The sequence below is a fragment of the Equus caballus genome, chromosome 8 (assembly GCF_041296265.1).
Source record: "Equus caballus isolate H_3958 breed thoroughbred chromosome 8, TB-T2T, whole genome shotgun sequence".
NCBI lineage: Eukaryota > Metazoa > Chordata > Mammalia > Perissodactyla > Equidae > Equus > Equus caballus.
The window spans coordinates 51,896,351-51,912,937 of NC_091691.1; the positions used below are offsets into that span (position 1 = coordinate 51,896,351).

The window sequence follows — 16,587 nt, forward strand, 5'->3', positions numbered from 1 at the left end:
TTTACTGAAAACCTACTCGTGTGTCAGGCACTGTGCTACGTCCTAGAGTCCAGAAGTGACTAACTCATGTCCTCAAAGTAGCCACCATGTAGTTAGGTAGACAAAGATTACTTAAGAATAACTATGGTACAATGTGATAGGTGAAATGATGAACACAGTACAAAAGGAAAATGTGATTAGTTGCTGTATCTGTACAAAGCAAAACCAAAAAGAATTAAAGGAGCAGATCTAATACATCACTCATTGCTCACCTATTAGGTGAAGCACTATGCTAGGTATAGGGAAGCAAATATGACTGACACGGGTCCTGTGGTCAAGAACTTCCAAATTCTAAGCAATATTTCTTCAGTGAAAATGGTTTCAACAGAAGGGAAAGCTTAACTAGATTATTTGTTGAGCTCTTTTAAGATTCCTTCCTATCTCAGAGTTGCCCAAATCAAAAAATTATATGTGTGTGTGTGTGTATACATACATGGCATCTGACATCTAGTCCAGTTGTTCACTGAATGACTTTGAAAAATCATTTCCCCTCTCTGAAGGGGGGAATGTTTCGCTCTGTTTCTCATCTACAAAATAAAGGGTTTGAACCAGATGATCTCTAAGGTGCTTTCTAGCTCTAATAACCATGCTATCAATCCAAAAAGTGGCTGTTCTTTTCTTGCCTGGCTCATAAGCTGATTGACAACATCCTATGTGGAGCAGTCCTGGGGGGAATAAAATAAATCCTTGCTCCGAAAAGTCTGCTTCTACCTCCTAGCTCACACCTGAAATGCTCTCTCCTGAGAGTGTCATTTTATGACTTTAATCTTTATTACAAGGAAAACAATCTGGAAAGATGTTTCAGCATGTTATGAGTTTTTAAGTCTTTGTGTGACGGGCCAGAGTCTCCGATTTGTTATGAGTAGAGCAGTGGGGAGGGGGGAGAAGGGAGAGGTGACGGTGAGAAAGGGCTGGAGGAGGGGGCCCTAAGACTCTTATCAGAAGCCAAATTTCACCTAGTTTTTAAATGGACTAGATCTAAACTAGATGAACTAGATCTAGACCTAAAATTAGATCTGGCTCTAATTTTGCCTGTATCTGGGCAATGGCAAAATTAAGCCAATACAGTCAGTGTCCTGCGTCAGCATCCACAGGCTGTGAGGGGCCCATCTGTGCTCTCGCCCAGGGTATGGACTGGGGAGAACAGCTGGGGACATCGCCTGGTCCTGCAAAGGGAAAACTCTATGATGGTGCAGCACCGGCAGAGAGGCTGCTGGGAGAGGGTCCCAACCCCTGCTCAGATCCCCAGATTAGATGCCAGGTCACCAAGAAGCACAAGCATAATTCCACAGTGGCCTTGGTTTTCTGTGGAATGCTGTACTTGTGGCTGCAGAAATGGAATTAATTTCTATTCTTTACCAGTTGCCCTCTCTCTCTCCTTTCCTCAATTCCCTCCTCCATCACAAGAATCTTCACCTTTCTTATCCAAACCCTGTTCCTCTATTTATATTTTTTCTTTTTTTATAATTAGTTCAAGAACTGTGAAGGGTACAATGGAATATTATTCAGCCTTATAAAGGAATGAAATTCTGACACACACATGGATGAACCTTGAGGACATCACGCTAAGTGAAATAAGTCAGTCACAAAAGGACAAATATTGTGTGATTCCACTTATATGAGGTACCTAGAGTAGTCAAATTTACAGAGACAGAAAGTAAAATAGTGGTTACCAGGGACTTAGGGGAGGTGAATGGGGAGCTGGCATTTAATGGATGCAGTTTCAATATGGGACGATGAAAAAGTTCTGGAGATGGATGGTGGTGATGGTTGCACAACAATGCAAATGTACTTAATGACACTGAACTGTGCACTTAAAAACGGTTAAAATGGTAAGTTTTATGTTATCTAGATTTCAACAGAAACACAAAAAAAACTATGAAGAGTCAGAGGGTTTACCCTACTTGCAAGCTAGCAAGTTAGCCTGCTACAATTTCATGGATGCTGACAAGACATAAGACTCTTGAATTAGTCAAAGGACTTTACTACTCACAGCAATAGCAGAAGCCAGAGTGTCAGCATACTCTTCACTGGTTTGCCAAGCCTCAACTCCCACGGGGCAACGTGAAGAGGGCCAGGTGACACCTACACACACACTGGGTTGCATTATAAGAGAGGAACTTTGAGCTTAGGGAACCTGAATATTTTATAATTATAACCAGCATTAAGCATGCTTGCCCTTTGCTCCAGAGGCAGACATTTTCTTTATTATACTGGGTAGTAAGCATGCCTGCCTTTTGTCCTAGAGGAAGACACTTTCTCCATCTTCAAATATCCCTGAAAAGACAGTCTGGAACAAAGCGAAGCCAGAGCCTTGCCTGCAAGATGTGCAGAAACATAACAGACCCATGGGGAACTGTCTCCCAACAATCAACATATGTTGTTTTTACAAAAACAATAAAGTTCTTTTCTTTCTTTTTTTTAAGTGAGAACCAAACTAAAGAGCAACAGATCTGAATCTCCAGTTTCAATGTATTTCAAATTTCTTTTTAACAGTTTTATAGAAGCATAATTTACATACTAAAAAATTCATCCATTAAAAAAATAAAGTTCAATGAGATTTAGTAAATTTACACAGTTATGCAACCATCACCAAAATCCAGTTTTAAAACACTTTCATCACCAGAAAAAGTTCCCTCGTACCAGTTTGCAGTTAATCCTTGGTCCCGTCCACAACCTAGGCAACTACTGACCTGCTTTCTGTCTCTATAGTTCAGCCTTTTCCAGAAATTTCACACAAATGGAATCATATAATATGTAGTCTTTTGTGTCTGGGTTTTTTCACTGAGCAAGATGTTTTTGAGATTCATCCATGTTGTTGCATGATTCAGCAGCTTGTTTCTTTTTATTGCTGAGAAGTATTTCATTGAAGATGTACTATGTTTTATTTATCCATTCTTCAGTTAATGAACTTGGCATTGTGTTCAGTTTGGGGCGACTATGAATAATGTTATCTTCAATTTTTAAATCTATTTTTCCTTAATTAGTTAACCAAATTTGGTGTGACAGATAACAGAAGTATCAAAACACTGACCAAAAAGTATTGATAGCTAACTTACACAGTACTTACTATTTGCCAGATAGTATTATAAATACTTTATATGTATTAACTTCTTTATTCCTCACAACAATCTATAAGGTAGGTACTATTATTATTATACTCTTTTCACTGATGAGAAAACTGAGGCACAGAGAAGTTCAGTAACTTGCTCCAGGACACACAGCTAAAAAGTGTTAGAGCTAGGATTCAAATTCAGATAACCCAGATCCAGAGTTCATATAGTTAACCAGTACATAATACTCCCTCACACTTAAAACAAACTATTGCTGATACAATTCTACAACTTCCTCAATTCTTTTAATATTGTAGATACCATTTTTATATTTGAGGCAGGTGTATGTCTCCAAGTATTAATTTATGTTTTGTGTTTCCTTCGTCTCTCTTTTTCATACCCTAAGAGTCCCCTTCCCGCCACCCCCCAGTCCACACTGAAGCAGAAACAAAGAGGAAAAAATAAACAAATAAAACAAATCTTCAGACTTAGTAGTTTCAGACACAGCTTACAGAACTAGCTTTTCCTCTCCTCACTGGATAAGACTGACCCTAGAAAAAGAAGAGGGAAAAGGCAGGGTAGCCACAGAACAGGAAAACAAGGGGCAATGGAAGGGATGGGGTGATCCTCAACCCAGAAGGAAATGGGCCTTTGGGGGAAAGGGCAAGGGCGGAGAAAGAAAGACAGGGAATGATTTATCCTCAAAAACGGACTCAACTTTGAAGATAGTAAGCTAAACAGATAATCCATTCACAAAGGATATGTGAGATATGAGTCCACTTATACGAGGAACTGAGGTCAAATTCATAGAGACATAAGGTAGGACGGCAGTTGCCAGAGACTAGGGTGGTAGAGTGGGGGAAATAGGGAGTTATTATTTAACGGGTAGAAAGTTTCAGTTGGGGGATAATGAAAAAGTTCTGGAGATGGATGATGGTTGTACAACAATGTGAATGTACTTAGTGCCACTGAACTTTAAGACGGTAAATTTTATGTATATTTCACCACAGATTTTAAAAATGGACTCTTCTGATTCATCACTGTTCAGCTTGACAGCCCACCATTCAGCAGTCCTGTACATTGATGATCCCACACCCCACAATGGAGATGGGAGACTTGGCAACCTACTGGGGGGAGAAAAGGGAGAAGGGAGAAGTGTGCCCCTCCCAAGGTGGAACTCCACAGTCCCAGTTGGGAATCTCTCAATGAGGGCAGCAACGGACACACTACTATCACACTTGTTTCTCATCAATGTGTACACACTACGTTCTACTTTTTCCATAGACATCCTTTCAATAAAGATGTGTGTGTTCCCTTCAGAGGCCTTTTAACCACCCTGGCTATGTTTTTTCATAGTTCCCCTAACGGAGTGGGACTGCAAGAGTGGTTCTCGGTCCTGGCTACACATTAGAATCACCTGAGGAGCTTTTCAACTGTACTCAGGCTCAGGCCATATTCCAGGACAATTAACTCAAAATATTTGGGCATAGGACATGAGTATTTTTAAAAGCTCCTAAACGATTCTAATGTGCAGGCCAAGAGGAAAAATAATCTCTTGAGTCTCTTTCAGTTCTAAAATGATGAAAGCCTCCGAATTAAGAAGAGAGCTATAAATACTTTGTACAAACAGAAGTTTTCCTTTTCAACTACCTCCTTGGGAATTATTTCCCCAGAAATGGACTATTAAATTGAATTGAAGGATACGTTTTGTGAGATTGCTATTTGGAATAATTAGGCTAATCCATAATGCCACCTCCAAATATGAATGCACTCTTTCTTCATTGCCCCATCAATACTGGAATGTATAATTTAATTTATTTTAGCAACTTTAACAGATGTGAGATATATCTCATTGCTATTTTTAAATATATTTTTAAAATTCTTTGTGAGGCTGGACATTTTCTTCAACGTTAGCTAACTATTTGGTTTTCCTCTTGTGTGAGCCATCTTTTGATCTTTGCCATTGGGGTTGATTATTTTTCTTAAGATTGTTATTAATGCAGTAATATAATAAAACAGTTTAAAAATAGAATAGCTACCATTAATTGAGACCTACTGTGTGCTAAATACTGTATTATGCTTTACACATATTATTTTATTTAGTTTTTGCAAAAACCCTACAAGGCAGTTATCATCCCCAAGTTTCAAATGAAAAAACTAAGATTCAGAGAATAATGTTAGGCAAATTACCCAAAGTCACATAGGTAGCAAATAGTAGAGCTGGGATTTGAACCCAGCTCCATCTGGCTCCATTCTCTTTACTGAACAGGTGAGCACTCAACGCTCACCCTGATCACAGCACCTGCTGATGTTTTGTACCATGTGATTCCCACTTTCTGACCACAGGAGATGGGTCTTTTCAGACCCAAAGGTAACATTTGGATCCTGGCCAGCAACCTATGGTATATGCCCTGGGCCAAAAAGGGGAGCCAGGCTGATCATATTCCTTTCTTGAGAATTTGAATTTGGGACCAGTGAGTGTCAATATGCTTAATAGAAGGAGCAAAAGTCAAAAAGGCTGAACCAAGAGATGCCATCGGTATATCTGGAGTGAAAGGAGCCATGGCAAACTGAAATTATGAGGGACCAGAAACTAAGGTTAGCAGAGAAAGACAGCTAGTAGAGAGAAAACAAAGTAGATGTGCTTAAAGAAGCAGAGGTGCACTCAGAGAACAACTATTTGGCCCATGAGAGAAAAACCAAAGTCAATCTCTCAAGCTACCTCTGTTTTCAGCAACTCTCCAGTTTAGATCCAGTTCATATATATATCCCTAAAATACATATTCTTTTTCTTGAGCCAGCGGGACTGTCTCTGTTTCTTGATATCAAAAAAGCCAGAATAAAACATTCTTTCTCTTAATTTTTTAATACTCTGGATACCAAACTTTTATATATCATATTTATCACCAAGTGTTTCCATTTCAATTCTTTCCTTGCTTTTTTTCATTACATTTGATTTTTATAAAAGTGGAATCATTGATCCTATAATCAGTAACACTTTCACCAGTCAAAAACTTATATTTGGGCAAACTATAGTGACAGAAAGCAGATTAGTGGTTACTTGGGATTGGAGGAGGGGAGAAGTGGGAGGAGTCGTGAGGGATGGATTACAAATGAGTCCAAGGAAACCTCACAGGTGATGGATATGGTCAGTATCTTGATTGTGGTGATGGTTTCACAAGTGTACACGTATGTCAAAACTTATCACTTTGTACACTTTAAATATGTGTAGTTTACTTATGACAATGATACCTTGGTTAAAACTATTTTTAAAAATTTATGTTCCTCTCCCTAAGATACCTACATAATTCTATTTCACTCAATCTATTACACTTTATGCTTTATGCTCAACTATAACTCACCTGCAATTTATCGTGATATATGCTATGAAATCTTAATCTGTTTATTTTCTCAGTTTTAATAGTCTATTTTTCAAGTGCATTTCATAAATAACGACTTCTTTCACTGTTGTTTATTACACTTGGCAAGGCATGTTTTGAGCCCTATAGTTTTGAATCTATTTCTACTAATATATTTCATTCCTTGGCCAATTTTCCTGTTTTTAAACCTAATATCACCTGGTTTGGAGGTTTGGAATTTTGTTCCTTTGTAATATTTGTAATGTTTTACAGTCATGTAAAGAAATTTATATTAGGCAAGGATGCTAATGTTAGTTTACACATACACACTGTTGTTCTTACGTACATAATGTAAATTTCATGTATAATATGTATTATACATATATATTAATTAACATCTGAGGTATATTATATGAAAAGGATTTAAGTAGAGTTATCATAAGTATTAATATAGTAATATAAAAGATTTTATTCATTGTTCTTCTCTGCCTTGGACAATAATTTTTATTGGGCCTGCAGATCCAAACAAGATCTAACCTGTCTATGGCTAATCTGGTCACCTCAACTACCTATGTACCAATAAAATTTTCATTCTGGACCTAGCAAGCCATACAGAAGTTTGACAACATGCATCTGGCTGTGTTTCAAGACAGGACTACTTTCATCATTTAACCATTTCCTAAATCTCTCTCATTCTTTTCTATTAACTTTGTCCCAAAGTTCTTGATTATGGTTTACAGTTCTAACTTAGGTTTTATTGAGCATAAATGACACACCCAGCACTGTGCAAGGTACTGGGAACACAAACAGAAGAAGACGCTCTTGGGAAGTATGTCTACCTTCATATCATGGTTCTTTCTTCTTCCTGAAGCAAGCAATGAATTGTGTAGCACACAGTAAGACACTGAAGAATACTGACCTTGGTAAAGTCCTTCAAACTTAGCTTCCAGCTCTGGCTCTTTGACATTTCAGGGATTACTGGGTGCTGCCAGACCAGTGCTTCAATACTTTACTAAACTGGAACTCCATGGAGCAATGTAAAAGGAGGTGTCTGTGTCAAATGTTAAGTTATTTAAAATGGAAACTGTCCATATACATTACTTTCATTTACCATTATTTCTCCAGGGTAAAGAAGAATTCAGAATCAAAAGTTACAATACACTTACAGGTGGCTGGCAAAGCAAGTCTTTTCCCAAGGCACTAATTCCAATGGAATTAAGTCTTAATGCAAAGTCTGCAAGAGACCACAGAGTTTCTTTTCCTGGGAAGAACAAAGAAATAAGTCAACATGTTGGGTAAATATTCCCACTCCAAATTATTAACACAGGTCATTTTTATTAATAATTAGCATGCTTCACCAGTTGATATAGCATAGAGGATGAAAGTTCAGGCTTTGAAGTCATACAGACCTGCATCAGATTCCTGCCTTTTCTCTTTCCCATAATATGACCTTGGACAGGTTACTAAAGCTAAAGGTTCTAAGCTTCAAGTTCCTCATTTGTAAAATGGAGATGACAGTAACTACCTTGCAGGGCATTGACTCAGAAGTAATGTTAATAAAACATTTAGCAGAGTGCCTGGCTCTATAACAATAATAATTCATTATTTTATCTTTACTGTAAAAGTAGACATCGAAAACTTCTACTTAGCTAGTGTGAAAGTAATATAGGATATGTTTACAAAGCTGGTTGGAAAGCAAATCAAACATACATGAAAAAGTAGAGAACAATAAAAAATAATTTAATATTTTTCAGTGCAATAGGATGCTAAACATGAGGTTTATATTATCTCAGAATTTTGGCAGATGTCCCAAAGGCTGAGAGAATTATTTGTCAGAACATCCATTCAGGACATACTTCAAGACCTTGAAACCAATTTTGTGACCCCTAGTGATCCACCTCAGGAATTATAAGAGACAAGGAGATCAATCTCTAGACCTGAGAGAGTCTAGAGAGACCAGCATGCAGAATTCTTTAGAGAGTTGTCAGGACCATGACATTGTGTGAGGAGTGGGTGGTGCTTCTCAGAGCACTTTGAAGATATTACTGCCCCACCTTCAGCATGTACTGTTGCTGAAGGAAAGCATACTGCTGGTCTAATTATTGTTCCATTGTAGGCAATTTGTCCTGTCTTTCTGGAAGTTTTTACTATTTTCCATTTACCCCTGATGTTCTAAAGTTTCACTGTGATGTGACTTGGTATAGATTTACTTTTATTTTTCCTGCTTCATTTTCAGAGAGTACTTTCAACCTGAATGAAGATTTTTGACTCTCTTTCAATTCTGGAAAACTCTCAGTCAGTCTGTCATTTAATATTTTTTCCCATTTTTATCTTGTTCTGGATTTCCTATTAAATATACAATGGATTATCTCAATATATCCTCCATGACTTTTGACAGCTCTTTTATAGATTTATCTTTTTGACTCTGTGCTACGTTTTGGTAAATGCCTCCATACTGTCTTCTAATCCACTACCTCAAAATGTCCAACACTATAACTATCATTTCTTAACATCTACCATACCTCACACTCCAAACTATTTCTCTCCCATGTTCCTTATTTCAGTGATCGGCATTACCCTCCGTCAGAAATCTTGATTCCATCTTCTCCCAGGCTTACCCTCTGCTAATCCTCAGCACTATCAGAGCAATTTTAAAATAATACAATTCTGATCATATTAATCCCATACTTATCCAGTGGACAGATTAGTGATACCCTACTGACCTTAAGAAACATGGCTTAGAGGCCATTCAGGATACGATCTCTGCTTACCCCTTTGGCCTCATATTTCTACCATTTTCCCTTGTACTCTACCTTCTAGCTCTTCATTCATTCAATATGTATTTTTATTTATTGAGTGCCTGTTACATGCTAATTACTATTCTGGGCCTTAGAGATATTTCAGTAAACAAAGCAAGCCAAAAAACCCTGTCTTCATGGAATTTAGTAGAGGATAGAGACAGTAAACAAAATAAATATGTAAAGTATATAGTGTGTCAGAGGTAATAACTGTAATGGGGAAAAGTAAAGCAAGGGAGGAGAACGCTGGAGGTGGAAGACGAATGATGAAATTTTAAGTAGAATAATCAGAGAAGGCATTACTGAGATGGTGATATTTGAGCGAAGACTTGAGAGAGTTGAGGGAAGAAAGATCATTGAAATCAGAAGGAACATCAAAGGTGTTAAAGTGGGGAAATACTTGGATTCTTTAAGAAACAGCAAGATCAATATGGCTGAGCAATTGGGGAGGGCAGGCAGTAAGAGAAGAAATCAGAGAAGTTCCCTGAGTCCGATATCTTTGGGCCTTGGAGGCTATTGTAAGGCATTTGGCTTTCACTCTGAGTTGGGTAAGACACCAGTGGAGGATGTTGAGCAGAACAATGACATGACCTAATTTACGTTTTAAATGAATCACTCTGTGGCTGTGTGGAAGTACAACGTAGACAACCCGGGAAGTAGAGAGACCAGTTAGAAGGCTACTGTAAAAAGGCAGGCTTGAGAAAGGATATCTTGCACTAGGATGGTAACAGTAGAGGCAGTAAGACATAGTCAAAGTCTGCTATATTTTGAAGTACTTAACCAATAGGTTCACACTAGTTTCTGTTCCAGATCCTGGAGATACTTTGACTGAAAGGTTGGATGAGGCTCATGAAACAGAAAGAAGTGGCAAAGACAAGACAAAGGCTTTGGCCTAAGCAATTGACAGGATTAAATTACCATTATCCTAGATGGAGAAGATGGCAGGAAGTGCAGGTTTTAGAGGTAAGATTAGGAGATCACTTTTGGAATATGAAGGTTTAGAAGCTTATTGATATCCTCATGGAGAGGTCAAGTGAGTATTTAGATAAATGAGTCTGGAGTACAGGCCAGAGGTCTTGGCCAGAGATACACAGTTGGGAGTGATCAGTGTATAAATAGTATTTAAAGCCAAGAGAATGGACAAGATCAGCTTGGGAAGGAGTGTTGACATAACAGAGAAGAGAGTCAGACACTGAATCCGAGGCTACTCCAAAGGATTGGGGAAATCAAGAGGAACTAGCAAAGGAGACTGAAGAGTAGCAATAGAAAGGAGGAAAACCAGGAGAGTGTAGCATCTTGGAAGCAAGAGAAGAACGTGTTTCAAGGCAAGGGAGTGATCATCCCATCAAATCTGATTGAGAACGGAGAATGGACCGTGAAAGTGACCTTGAAAAGCACAAGTATGGTGGAATTGTTGGGAATAAAGCCTTATTACAGAGGTTTAAGAGAGAATTAGAGCTGGTGGGCACAGGTGATGCTTTTCAGGAGTTTGATAAAGGGGAACAAAGAAATAAGACAATAGCTGGAGGACAAAAATGCATTGGGAGGAGGAGTTTCTGTTGTGTTTGTTTGTAATATGATATATTAATTTTCTATTGCTGCTGTAAGAAATTACCACAAATTTAGTGGCTTAAAACAACACAACTTAATTATCTTACAGGTTAGAAGTCCAACATGGGTCTCATTGAGCTAAAATCAAAATGTCAGCAAGACTGTTCCTTTTTAGAGGCTCTAGGGGAGAATTTGTTTTCTTGCCTTTTCCAGCTTCTAGAGGTCACCCACATTCCTTGGCTCAAGGCCCCCTTCCTCCATCTTTAAAGCCAGCAACACTGCATCACTCTAATCATTCTTCCACGGTCATATCTCCCTCTGTCTTATTTTGTCTGCTTCCTCTACTTTTAAACCCCCTTGTGGTCACACCGGGCCCACCAGCATAATCTCTCTATTTTAAGGTCAGCTCATCAGCAAACTTAATTCTATCTGCAATCTTAATTCCCCTTTGCCATGTAACCTAACATATTCACAGGTTCTGGAGATTAGGTCGTGGACATCTCTGGGGAGCCATGATTCTGCCTGCCACCTATGCAATAGATTACAGCATACTTGTTGCTGGGAATAATCCAATATATATACAGAAAGAGAACTTGGTGAGGCAGGAGAGGGCAGAATTGTGGGAGTAACATGAGTGAGCAGATGGAGGAACTGGTTTTCCATAGGAACAAGGAGGGTTCCTCTCTCTTTAACGGAAGAGGAGGGAGAAGACAACATATGGGACAGATGCTGGCCAGTGGGTAGATGTGGTGGTGGGAGTCACTTTTTACTCAGTGACTTAGAAACAAGGTTATTGACCAAGAGCAAGGATGGAGGTGAAGGTGTTGGAGGTGTGAGAAGATAGAAATGATAAAACTTGACATCCCAGAGAGCAAGAGTATGAAAGGAGTAGAGAAATGTCCTGGGGCCGGCCCGGTGGTACAGCAGTTAAGTGTGCACGTTTCACTTCAGCGGTCCGGGGTTCACCAGTTCAGATCCCAGGTGCAGACATGGCACCACTTGGCAAGCCATGCTCTGCTAGGTGTCCCACATATAAAGTAGAGGAAGATGGGCATGGATGTTAACTCAGGGCTAGTCTTCCTCAGCAAAAAGAGGAGGATTGGCAGCAGATGTTAGCTCAGAGCCAATCTTCCTCAGAAAAAAAAAAAGAAAGAAATGTCCTGAGTATCAAGGTAGCACCAAGGGCCCACTTGAGGTTTGTGGTCATTAATTTAAAGAGTGACCATTCAAGGGCCAGCCCCGTGGCCGAGTGGTTGGGTTCATGCACTCTGCTTTAGCGGCCCAGGGTTTCGCTGGTTCAGATCTTGGGCACAGACCTACCACCACTCATCAAGCCACGCTGAGGCAGTGTCCCACATGCCACAACCAGAAGGAACCACATCTAAAATATACACCTATGTACCGGGGGGTTTTGGAGAGAAGGAAAAATATTTTAAGTGTGACCATTCAGCTCGTTTCCTCCAGTTGAGCAGACAAAGCATTGGTATATTAATTAGTCAGGGTAGGATAACTGCTGTATAAACCCCAAATGCCAGTGCCTTAATATGACCAAAGTTAATTTCTCACTAAGAAATTTACATGGATTATCTCACTTAATTCTCACAAACAGTTGAATAAAGTGGATACTATTATTATGATGCTTTTCAGATGAGAAAACTAAAAACTAAAGAATTGGTTGAAGTAAGCTTCAGCTCTAATTTTTGTTTCAGGAATTAGTTTTATTTGGGGGTATCTAAAAATAATATTTGCCTTATAAAATTAATTCAGTAAACGTAATTTGATCACTACATTCATTCATTAACAAACTATTATTAGTATCAACTATGTTAGGCTATATATTTCAAAACAGTTCATGGTATTAGGAATCTTCGTCTGTAACAATTGGAGCAGCATTTTTTCAATTAATTATCAGGGCCAGGTAAGTTATTTTCTAGGTAATTCTTATTTCTTCTTTTTGTTTGGTCTATTTATATTCTCTCTTCTTGCATCTCATTTAGTATTTTAATTTTTCTAAGCATTTATCTATCTAATTTATTTCTTCAAATTTACTAGTATGGAAGTAGTAACTTTCCTCAAACATTCTTAATTCACTTCCACATTATTCCTTTTATTTGTTTATCCTCCCTGAATTTAAAAATACTTTTAATTTTTTTAAAAAGCAATTATTTATTTATGTAGAATTTTCAATACCATTTTAACACACTATTTGTAATTTTGGTGCTTTAAAACTAATTTCCACACAGATTAACTTTAACACCTTCACTTCATTTAAATGAAAGGAGCTCCTCCTACTGTTTTTCTGGATTAATGCTAATTGTTAGATCCTGTTTCATATATAAAGAATTAGAATTCCATTTATGTAGTCAAAACCAGAACGTAAGTCATGTCTCTCAACACTCAAAAGTTTCTTACGTGCAATAAAAATGGCAAGTGATCACTAGGAGATCACTGACTTAGGTAGCAAATATCAAGGGTCAATTGGGCTATGCTTCCTTGTTGTTTGGCTAAGGAGTTTCTCTCCTTAGACTAAAGGAGAGGACACAGTATCATAAAATAAAATATGGGCTTTGGGTTGGGTCACTTAATAGCTACGTGCACTTACAAGTAGGCAGTTACTGAATATCTACTGGCACCCATGGATAACTAGGCACTATAAAAGGAGTTAGGGACATGTGAATATGAAATACTGCCCCCCGCCCCCCATCCTCCATTCTATACTCTGGACAAGCAGAGACATGAGTTATAATTTTGGCTCTTTTATTGCCTTTGGGGTAACATGTGCAAGTCACCAAAGTATTTGAGACTCAGTTTCCTAGTCTGTGAAATGGAAGTAATAATACCTACCTCACAGGGTTTTTTAAGGAATTAAATGATAAAAGTGTTTATGTAAAATACTTAGTACATAATAGGTACATAGTAACTGTGAGTTCCTTTTCTTTCTCCCTTTAGATCCGATCTCAGAAAAAGAAAAAAAGAGCCTCATGTTTAGGCAGGAGCAATAGCGTCCTTTTAATAATTATAGTACCCCCAAATAATCGAATAGTACATACTCTGAGCTCCGGAAGCAGTGCAGGATTTTCTCAGCTTTGGCACCACTGACATTTTGGACCCAATGATGCTCCATTGTGGAGCGCTGTCCTGAACACTGAGGGATGTTTAGCAGCATCCCTGGTCTCTACTCACTACATGCCAGCAACAGCCCCCTGGTTGTAAAAATCAAAAATATCTCCAGACATTGCCAAATGTTCCCTCAGAGGGAAAGTCACCCCCAGCTGAGAACCTCTGCATTATTGGATGATGAACTCATATTAAGTGGGTCTTTAGGAGCATTTAAAATTGTTAAATGGAATAAATTATCATAGGTAGTCAAGTATTGCTTACTAATATAAATTTCCTACTATGAGTTTCGGTCAAAAGTTTGAAAGCCACTGTTCTATACTTAAAAACTTTCATATAAAGGATCTCAGTCAGAAAATTCTATAAAGTAGGCAGGACAGTAGTCATCCCTGTTTTACAATCAGAAAATTGAGCCTCAGATCAGCTGAGTAACTTGCTCTCAGGCTAAAGGAAGGATTTGAAGCACAACCCAAGTCTCTAAACTTTTATTGACAAGGTGGAAAGGACATTGTCACCTGAAGGCAAAGATCTCCAGTACAGTCAAGAAGGACAGAGGCATCAGAGTCAGACGACTTGGTGGTGGGTCCAACAATTAAAATTTAATATCAAAACACTAGATGGAAATTTGAAGAACATTTTATCAAGATTGTGTTTTTCCACACTGGCTAGCTAATCCTTGTACACCCCATAGGTAGTTGTGGAATGAATAAATGAGTGAATGAACATGGACCACACAATTCCTATTACACTTCAATCAGCTAGGCCCTCTGCTCACCCCCAGTCAGGCATGCTGCTCCCTTTGCCTAGAATCTCTCTCTTCTCCTTCCCCACTGACTTCTAGACTCAGCTCTCCAACAGTCCTCTGGGGGACACTTTCCACAAGTCCCCAGACAGGTTTATTTCCTCCTGTGTGCTCCTTCTACAGGCCTTACCTAATTGCACTGTAATGATCTGTTCCACAATTGTTCCCTGACACCTCCTGTGTCTTTTGACCCTTTTTACCCAGTGCCCCATCCCAGAGGTAGCAACTATGTTCTATTACAAAGACCATTAACCACAGCATCCACCTTCGTTCTGGGCGATGCAGCTGCTGTTTAGGAATTGTTGACTGCGCGGAAGGAAGGAAGACAAGGCAATTATCTGACACTTTGGAAGCAAAAGTATATTATTGCTCCCTTTCAAGCTAAGGGGAAAACAACTATCCATTTCATTCTCATGGGTTAAAGCTTTCCTTCTGAAGGAGAAGACAGCAGTGGAAGGCTCGAGCTCTCGGTGGTGCAGGCCCCCACTCTGTGGAGGCGTGCGTGCACTGCAGGCCGCTCGCCCTGCTGCCCAGCCAAACTCCAAGAAGGCACTGCAGTCTCCCACCCGACTCTGCCACCTGGAGTTAAGCTGTCACTGCCTAAGCCATAGGCCCTAAGGCATCTAGCTCTGTGTCCCCACCTTTCAGGACAGTCACTTCGACTCCAGTTAAATGGATGGCTTACCAGGACCTGCCCTAGACGATTCTGCTTCAGTGGGTTGGAGATGAGGCACCCAATAATTTGTGTTTTTAACTAGTATCCCAAGTGATTCTTACTATCAAGGAATTTTGGGAAACTAATCATCTTTGTTTCAGCCACGCTATAGAATTAGGGCAGTTATTTATTGTTCAGTGACTTTACCTCTAAGCTAATTTTGGAATATGTTTCTGGTTGAGAGACAAAATGCTCCTGAGGTCCTTGAAGGTGTAGCTGATTAATATGCAGAGTATATTACACTGCAGCTTTTACCTTCCTTGTCAGCAGGGTGATTCAAGGGAGAGCGGCTTTAAAGGCGAGGACCATGGGGAAACCCCAAACTTCAGACCCATTCTGGCCACGTGAGCCAAACCAGGCCCCGAACCTCAGTGCTGGGACGACGATCTGAGCGTTATGGGAGCCAGTTCAGTCCTTTCACAGACGAGGTCAGAGAGCTGAGTGACCAGCAGCAGTCTCCCTCACCAGACTTTGGACGGAAAAAAATACAGTCGGGGGGTGCTTTCTTTAGTAAGACGCCTTGTTTGAAGCTGTTCTCGGCAAGAAAAGCAGAGAAAAAACAGGCCCGACTTTTTATTCCGACTTCACAAGCCGCAAGTCTGCATCTTTAGTGGGATCAAGGGGCATAGTCAGTAAGCTCTTGTTGCTGGTCTCCTGCCTTCCTTCCTAGTCGGATCCAGTCAGGCTCTCCTTGTCAATCGCGGTCAAAGGGACTCTGGTGGGAAAAACAACAGCAAACGTTTCTGAAAGGGAGGAAGTCTTCAGCCACTCGTGACCACAGGAAATCCATCCGGGCCAAAAAGATAGTGGCCGCTTGGCTGAGGGGCCTCGGGACTTCACAGTATTTGCTCCTGTGTGGAACAGGTGGGAGTCCATAAAATAACACAGCTATGGAGAGATCAAATCACTTGCCCAAGGGGCTCCCCTTGCGGTACGCGTACCACCGCGGGACCCACAAGGCCGAGACCCAGACCCAAAGGGGAGTCTCACGCGCAGGCGCCCGACCGCCCCGCGGCTAGGGCGGTGGCAAGGGCGGGGCGCTCGAGGTCCGGGCGAGGGCCAGTCACGTGGGCTGCGCTGCCCTCGCCGCGATTTCCCTACAAGGACTTGAGCTAACGAGCCCCGCCCCTGGCCGTGCCCTGGAATGTGCCCT

General features: G+C 40.0%; 1 protein-coding gene across 14 annotated transcripts in view; it reads right to left on the bottom strand.

Moving 5' to 3' along the window:
• The window catches only part of MYOM1 (myomesin 1), a 158,720-nt gene extending 142,137 nt beyond the window's left edge, over positions 1-16,583 (bottom strand). For 4 of the 14 annotated variants that reach the window (XM_070220800.1, XM_023647558.2, XM_070220797.1 and 1 more), the window contains exons 1-2: positions 15,690-16,583; positions 7,618-7,712 (exon numbers count right to left, since the gene is read on the bottom strand). Coding sequence is in view for 4 of the 14 variants with exons in the window: in XM_070220789.1 (XP_070076890.1) it covers positions 7,371-7,418 (48 nt within the window). In the remaining 10 variants the exon portion in view is untranslated. Of the gene's footprint in view, positions 1-7,370; positions 7,503-7,617; positions 7,713-15,581 lie in introns of all 14 variants that reach the window. The other 10 variants (XM_070220795.1, XM_070220790.1, XM_070220801.1 and 7 more) reach the window with 7 other exon arrangements.
• Positions 16,584-16,587: the final 4 nt, after the last annotated feature.